Genomic DNA, 7894 nt, shown 5'->3' with positions numbered 1-7894 from the left:
GGCAGAGTATGACGAACCACGGACGGCGTGCGCCTCTGAATTTATGATAGGTGGTGAATGTGACTGTTCTGCTTCCTTCAAGGTTTTCTATGGTATTAATTAATAATTAAGTGGTTTAAGATTTATTTTAGAATTTTAAAATCAAATTTTGAATTTTAATTAATTTAATTTTTTAATTAAAATTTAAAATTTTAATTTTAAATTTTAATTTTATTTAGTTTATATTTTAAATATGTATTTAATTTTAAAAAAATATTAAATTTATTCATAATTTTTAAATGTATTTATTTTATTTTTTTAATTATTATAATAAAAAACTGAATACTCTACTGTTTTTAAGGGATATATAGTTGAATTGATAACTAAGCTAATAATTTGCATATACTTAACATGTGAGAGTGATGACAAACTTATTTAATATTGTTTTATTAAGTAAAGTTGGAGAAGCCAGACAACTTTGTTGCAGTTGGTGGGCGGTGATCGACATGAGTCCCAAAGATAGTTTGCACTTTTAATAATAAAAAAATAGAATTGCTGGCCATGGAAGTTCTCGCATGTGCTTCTAAGTCTTCTAATGAGTAATGAGTGCAGCCGCCTCACTTCCATAAATTCTTTTGCCCAATCCAATAAAAATATGAAAGTGAAAAGATAAGAATAGTTTTAGCGGAAAGGTAAGTTGGAACTGAAGCAGTAGCTAGTGAGCCCTTTAATTTGGAGATGAGATAAGCTCATAATGTGGTTTCCTAGTTGCTTCCAAGAGAGTCACTAGTCAGATATTGCTTGCAGCGTTCAACCAAACCGAGTGGTTATTAATTAGTTATTCTATTTCTGCAACGTGCATGTTTTTTTCTCACTCTCTATTAATAATATTAATAAATGGTATGTATAACGTGGTATCCCGCTATAAGCTATAGCTACAAGTCATAACACGCAACCTAACAATAATAAGCCTTTGAGAAAAGAAGAAAGCAATCAGGTTCCTCCCTCTCATCTCTGCCCTCTGTCACCACAACTTCCAACTACCACACTGAGGTACACTGCTACATGGATTTCTCATTTCTGTTTCTTTCTCTATTGGTCTCTATGCGTTGGATAATTGAGTATGTTTTGAAAATTCTTTTATTTGCGGGTCTTATTTGCCGTCCTATGCTCTCCACTTATTCAACTTTTCAAATTACCAACTCAAGCAAACATTTTTCCGTAGTTTTGAGGTAGACTAATCATCATTTCCCTGAAAACTTGGCCATCTTGGAAGTTGGAACTTCAAAGCTAAAAGTTAAACCATATTTCTCAGGAATATGAATAGATAAATTGCTATTTTTGTCTCTTACTTTTTGATTGGTTGGAGGATTTTACCTCTTACTACTTGATAGCTAATATCCCTTTAATTTGGTTATTCAAATTCTGAAATTACCCAGAAAGAATTGTAACTACTTCCATATAGGATTCTTGTGGTCATCTATGTGTCCTTTTCTTCTAAGACTTTCCCCAATTCAGTTTCAGCCTGGTAGAGGGTATGTTTAGATCAGGATTACTAGTGGATCTTCCATGTTTTTCATTATGTATTTCTAATTTCTTTATTTATTTCACGGATTGATTTGTGACTCTGGATTCTTTTGTAGATTTTCATCATTTTTCTGAGTTTCTACTTGCTTTTCATGACATATCTTCATCATTAGATCTTGATTTTTTATGAAATTTTAATTCATTTTCTCTCTTCTCTTATTATGCAGATCAAACTTTTCGTCAATATATTTGTGAATTAGCGCTAGACACCACTATTTAAGAGCCTTCACTTCTTGTCTGGCTGAGTAAATTAAACAATTTTGTACATGCAAATATCTAAGAGACATCCAAGCCAAGCTGGTATCCGATTCTACCACCAACCTGTGCAAAGCATGTATCAAATGCTACAAAGCAATCTATGCCACAGTATCCACCATGATAATATGATGAAGGGAGCCACTGTTTCTTTTGAATCCTGCAAGGATCAATACTTTACCCTGGAATCATCCCCAGCAACCACTGAGCTCATAGGTTGTGAAACTGATTCCCCTTCCTATGCCAGTGGATTATCTTCAAATAGGAGTCCATTTTCCCCACAAGTCTCTCAGTCATGCTATTCAGATAACCACCACTCATCCGACAACACCTATGGCTCGCCTTACTCTAGCGTTGATGATGGGAATGAATGGAAGCACAAGCTCAGAGAACTCGAGATTTCGTTGTTGGAGCCTAATGAATCAGATGCTGCTGACAGTTATGACAACAACTGTGTCCAAGGTGGCCTCACCACAGCCTCTCCAACAATTGAATATGATTGGGATCAGATTGTGCAGATGATTCCAAAGTTAGAGCTGAGAGATGTGCTGGTTCGATGCGCGCAGGCCGTGTCTGATGATGATATAGCCACAGCAATTGGTTGGATGGATAATGTGTTGGGGAAGATGGTATCAGTTTATGGGGAACCATTGCAGAGGCTAGGTGCTTACTTGTTGGAGGGGCTAAGAGCAAGATTGGAGTCATCTGGGAGTATGATATACAAATCCTTAAAGTGTGAACAACCAACAAGCAAAGAACTTATGAGTTACATGCACATATTGTATCAGATTTGCCCATTTTGGAAGTTTGCTTATGTAGCTGCAAACGCAGTCATCTTAGAAGCAATGGCAACTGAGTCCATGATTCATATACTCGATTTCCAAATCACACAGGGCACACAATGGCTTTTACTTATTCAAGCTCTTGCACATAGGCCAGGTGGACCGCCGTCCATTCGCATAACCGCCGTCGATGATTCCCAATCCATTCATGCTCGCGGCGGAGGACTTGAGATTGTTGGACAACGGCTCTCGGATTTCGCCAGGTCTTGCGGAGTGCCATTGGAGTTTCACATTGCTGCAATGTGTGGCAGCCAAGTTGAAAGAACAAATATAGTTATTCGAGCCGGGGAAGCTCTGGCTGTAATTTTTCCTTATGTTCTGCATCACATGCAGGATGAGAGTGTAAGCACGGAGAATCACAGGGACAGATTGTTGAGATTGGTTAAGAGCTTGTCTCCCAAGGTTGTGACACTTGTTGAGCAAGAATCCAATACCAACACTTCGTCTTTCTTCAACAGGTTTGTTGAGGTAATGGATTACTACACTGCCATGTTTGAATCAATAGATGCCGGGTGCCCGAGAGATGACAGGAAAAGGCTGAATGCGGAGCAGCACTGTGTGGCGCGGGACATAGTAAACATGGTCGCTTGCGAGGGGGTGGAGAGGGTTGAGAGGCATGAACTTCTAGGAAAGTGGAGAATGAGATTCTCCATGGCTGGTTTCAGACAATGGCCGTTGAGTCCTTCTGTGGTGGCTGCTGTCCGGAACATGTTGAAAGAATTCAATGGAAATTATAGGGTTGAGCAGAGAGATGATGCTCTCTATCTAGGATGGATGAGGAGAGCTATGGTTACTTCTTCAGCTTGGTGCTGAGTGCTGACTCTCTTCAGTTTAGCATTGATTTTTTCGGTTTAGCAATGTTCCAATATGTATGTAGTATGTAGTATGTACCCTTTTGAGCCATAAAATAACCCTAAATGTCAATACTATTATTCGAATCTGCATTAGCTGCTAAACATAAGGATGTCCTACAAAATAAGCGTGCGTGTTTGTCTGAGAAGAAATATGTGCATATGCTAAGGATGAATTTATATATGTGCGTCCCTGTCTTTCTTGATTCTTTAACATAAACATCAAGACCCTTGCGTTTGATCCGTTCCAAAATGGCGCCTTCGAACCTGCTTTACCTCGTTCTTTATTAATTTGAAGCTGCTATATAGAGCGCTTCAAATTCTTAAACTGGAAGGCTTTCCACGACATCCCAAACTCTTGAGCTCCGTTTGTTTATGAGAGGACAAGATAAAACACTTTGTTTTTATATTTTGTTTAGTAATAAATTAGAATAAATTATGAAAATTTAATTTATTTTTATTTTTTTTAGCCCTACCCCAGGGGTATTTTAGTGATAGGTTTTATAGGAACTGGACGATCCTATTTAGTCAAATACTTAGCGACAAACTCCTATGTTCCTTTCATTACAGTATTTCTGCACAAGTTCCTGGATAATAAGTCTAAGAGTTTTCTTTTTGATGATAGTGACGATATTGATGATAGTGACGATATCGATCGTGACCTTGATACGGAGCTGGAGCTTCTAACTATGATGAATGCGCTAACTATGGATATGATGCCGGAAATAGACCGATTTTATATCACCCTTCAATTCGAATTAGCAAAAGCAATGTCTCCTTGCATAATATGGATTCCAAACATTCATGATCTGGATGTGAATGAGTCGAATTACTTATCCTTCGGTCTATTAGTGAACTATCTCTCCAGGGATTGTGAAAGATATTCCATTAGAAATATTCTTGTTATTGCTTCGACTCATATTTTGTATCCATCCTGATAAAAAGAACACAAAGACATTATCAAATAACACAACTTATTTTTTATTTTTTTCATTATTTTTGTTAATTTTTTATAATTATATTTTTTATTATTATATTTTTTTTCGTCTCAAATTTTTTTAATAAAAAAATGAGAATAAATTCAATTTATCAGAATGGATACAAAATACACTAATTTAATGTTTCTGGATATAATATTTTTGTTCACATCTCATATGTCAAACATAATTTGTCTCTATCTCAGTAAACAAACACAACCTTGTTGTTTTGGCTCAAAAAGGAAAAATATATCCTAATTCATTATTGGTGAAAGATTTTACATCGGTTTTCATGTGAAAATATTTTTTTATAAATTATGGAGGTTGATTTTGATATATTATAAAGTATTATTTTTTTTAAAATATGACTAAACAAACAAATCATACTTTTAACACGAGGCTCATCATAAAAAATAGTTTTAGTATTTTTATTTAAATAAATGCCTTCATTATTTGGGTCTTATGTCTTTTTTTTTTTTGGACAGGGGTCTTTTTTTGTCTTAAATTAGGTTCTTAACATAGTTGGTAGTGGTACTGGGCCATATTGTAAAATGGTAAACGCTTATTTGGATCAGGGGAATCCGTATAGCTTCAAAGACATAGAATATGGGCTTATACTAAAGAAGCCCAGTTGAGTCATAGTGGTTAAGTTGTCAGGGTTCTCAGAAAAACCTAATTTGTGAATAGCGGCGACCACACTACTCCCGCTCTGTCTCTCTATAAGAAGTGCTTTATGGGTCTCCCACTCTCATCTATCTTAGCAGCAAGTGAATCAGAGCAGCTCGTCTAGGGTTTCCGCAGCTTCAGATCCGCCTCAGCTTCCGGTTCCACTTCCACTTCCATACAAGTTTAGTTTTTGTAAGAGCCGAACTCATTTAAATGTTTTCGTTTTCGGTGACGGGGGATTTGCGAAAATCCCTAACTAGAAAGGGGGCAAATTGATTTGTGTGTTTGCATAATCCCTAGTCAACGTCACTTAGCAATGTTCGTCGACGTTGATGGTCCTCCCCTTAATCGGGTGAGCTCCTCCGTCGATGCGAGTCTCATATTCCATCGCCTTGTAGAGCGGCGTTGCTGCCATTACTTCTTGGGACTGGCCATGAGACTAACATTCTCCATTCTCTTATCTTCTTTTCTCTATTAACTTTCTTTTCTCTGTGAAAAATGATGCCAATGATGATATCAAACACCAAATACCATCTTTCGGGACTGAAATTGTCTTTGATGTTATCATTCTGCAATTCTGAGGCTCATTTTCAAAATCCTGAGTTACCAACTACCGTCTTCTGCAATTGCAACCTTAATTATGTTAAATTCATTATGCTTCGCTATCTAGTCGATGTGGACCTCTTCAATTCCCATTCGATTCGTTCCCTCGAAGCAACATTCATTGTGTTGTTCTTCTATATCACTCCCAGAGCCCTCTGCTTTTGGGAGAACACTGGAGCAGCTACATTTCATTCATACCTTGTCATTTTCATATTCTTTTATTCACTTATCTTTACTATGATGAGCCTACAGACCTGTAATGATTTGCGGTTATGATCGCAAACATTAATGAACATCTAAGGGACTGAGTTTTCCTCTTGGAGAATCTGTTTTTCACTTTTATTTCTTGTATTTTTATTATTGTTAATTGGTTGTTAATTACTGATTGAAGGGCTTCAAATTAAAATGAAATTTGGCATGTACTATTTCATTGTGCATCGCAGTTTATGTTTGGAGCCGAGATGTGTGTTCCCCTCGCTATCCTGGGTTGCAATTTTGATGCTCCATTAGGACGTCGGGGAACTAAATCTCTTGTGTGTTTAAAAGTTGAGGTTTTTGTGTTTCTCAAGTTTCAGTATTATTTTGCACATTTAATATCTTAATTCTGGTAGGTAAGGATGAAGCAAAATACATAATCCAACACTTGATCTGAGTTCTTTAAGAGTGATGGTAAACTAATCAATATGCTTCTGAATCTACCTAGCTTTTCTGTTTTTTATGCTAGATCTCATTTTCAACAAAATTATCTGATTTTAAATAATATCTTATCTCAGTTCAGTTCGTGAAAGTGGAAGTGATCTTACGACACCTACCTACACTGTAATTTGCTGTGAATTAGAAATAAATTTCCATGATAACGTCCTTTTAAAAATATTATATTGTTGGATCATATAACTGAGAAAGAGTTTTGATAAAACCATGTTGCTGTATGAATTTGTTCAATCTCACTTTCTTTTGTTAGTATTTTTCATATTCATTTGTCTGTGGTTTCCAACTTCACATCAGGTGATGAAAGTGGAAATAATCTTAGGACACCTTCCTACACAGCAAATTGCTGTGGATGAGAAAGAAATTTCCATCGCTGATGATGTGTTTTTGGTAAATTTTTTGGGCTCATTTTTTTGGATATGGGAAGTATGAATGTAATTGTTGTGAAAAATGTGGTGCTAGACATGGATTAGAGATGGTTTTTTTTATGCATGAGATGAAGAAATTGGATCATTCGATATCTTTGTAAAAAAAATTAATCCTATTAATTGGACCGGACCGATTAGTGAGGAAGAGAAAATTTAAATTTTGGCAACTCTCTAATTTGTATTTAAAAAATTGGAGGGTCTCAAATTTTTTTAAGTTTTAAAACAAACGGTACACTCTATAACTGTCTTTTACACCATTTTCCTAACTGCCTCCTAATTAAAAAAGTGAATTTTTTGCTGTATGTTGTTAAGGCTTTATACTGAGCTAGGATTATCAATTCGGAACCTATTTTGCAAAATAGGATTTTTTAGGTAAACCAGAGAACAAAATGTATGTACGATAACTTGCAGTACATGATTCTGGATCAAAGTTTAACCCAAGTATGATCTCAAGCTATATTGAATGGAATTATGATTCTGGATCAAAGTAAGTATGATCTCAAGCTATATTGAATGGAACCGACAAATTTGACCTTCAAAAATTAGAAAGTATAACCTAAAATGGATGTCAATTTTGAAGAATTATAAATCATACTTTATTTCTTCGATTGTAACATAAAATTGAGAGGAGATTTATTTCTCTGTTCAACCACCAATATTCAGATGACCATAGACCACGATTTGTTACAGCCACATAAGTTCGCTATTTATGATTTAGATAACAAGAAATGAGTCGAAGGCACTAACCAAATATAGCTGCAAGTGGACAAGTTTAGATTTAATTTAGTAAAATTTTTATTTTTTTAAAATTATAACATTTATATATGATATATTAAATTAAAAATTATTTTTTATAAGTATAAATAAAATTATATTTGTTATTAGTGTAAGATTTAAATTTAAAAATTAATTAATTTATGAGATTATATAAAAAAATTTAATTTTAATAAATAAAATTTATTTTTAAAAAGTTTCATTTTACATATTTTAAAAGTCTA

At 35.0% G+C, this 7894-nt stretch overlaps 1 protein-coding gene and 5 non-coding genes across 6 annotated transcripts; all 6 read left to right on the top strand.

The window, feature by feature from the left end:
• Nucleotides 1–860: 860 nt before the first annotated feature.
• Nucleotides 861–3601, top strand: LOC107466166 (scarecrow-like protein 13). The gene is made up of 2 exons (XM_016085152.3): nucleotides 861–1032; nucleotides 1734–3601. The coding sequence occupies exon 2, from the start codon at nucleotides 1833–1835 to the stop codon at nucleotides 3474–3476; it is 1644 nt and encodes a 547-aa protein (XP_015940638.1). The 5' UTR covers nucleotides 861–1032; nucleotides 1734–1832; the 3' UTR covers nucleotides 3477–3601.
• Nucleotides 3602–5658: 2057 nt separating this feature from the next.
• LOC127742678 (small nucleolar RNA SNORD96 family) lies at nucleotides 5659–5743 on the top strand. Its single transcript, XR_008004035.1, has one exon. It is a non-coding gene; the product is annotated as a small nucleolar RNA SNORD96 family (small nucleolar RNA).
• Nucleotides 5744–5990: 247 nt separating this feature from the next.
• LOC127742665 (small nucleolar RNA SNORD25) lies at nucleotides 5991–6074 on the top strand. The gene has a single exon (XR_008004024.1). It is a non-coding gene; the product is annotated as a small nucleolar RNA SNORD25 (small nucleolar RNA).
• Nucleotides 6075–6149: 75 nt separating this feature from the next.
• LOC127742585 (small nucleolar RNA snoR136) lies at nucleotides 6150–6290 on the top strand. Its single transcript, XR_008003928.1, has one exon. It is a non-coding gene; the product is annotated as a small nucleolar RNA snoR136 (small nucleolar RNA).
• A 78-nt stretch (nucleotides 6291–6368) lies between these two features.
• LOC127742571 (small nucleolar RNA snoR31) lies at nucleotides 6369–6459 on the top strand. The gene has a single exon (XR_008003914.1). It is a non-coding gene; the product is annotated as a small nucleolar RNA snoR31 (small nucleolar RNA).
• A 298-nt stretch (nucleotides 6460–6757) lies between these two features.
• LOC127742559 (small nucleolar RNA snoR31/Z110/Z27) lies at nucleotides 6758–6852 on the top strand. Its single transcript, XR_008003901.1, has one exon. It is a non-coding gene; the product is annotated as a small nucleolar RNA snoR31/Z110/Z27 (small nucleolar RNA).
• Nucleotides 6853–7894: the final 1042 nt, after the last annotated feature.

Source organism: Arachis duranensis, chromosome 1 (genome assembly GCF_000817695.3).
Source record: "Arachis duranensis cultivar V14167 chromosome 1, aradu.V14167.gnm2.J7QH, whole genome shotgun sequence".
Lineage (NCBI taxonomy): Eukaryota > Viridiplantae > Streptophyta > Magnoliopsida > Fabales > Fabaceae > Arachis > Arachis duranensis.
The sequence above is the reverse complement of the archived record's forward strand: the minus strand, read 5'-3'. Positions and strand labels throughout refer to the sequence as shown.

Coding starts and splice junctions, on each gene's coding strand:
- LOC107466166 (XM_016085152.3), top strand. CDS start 1,833: ATGCAAATATCTAAGAGACATCCAAGCCAAGCTGGTATCCGATTCTAC.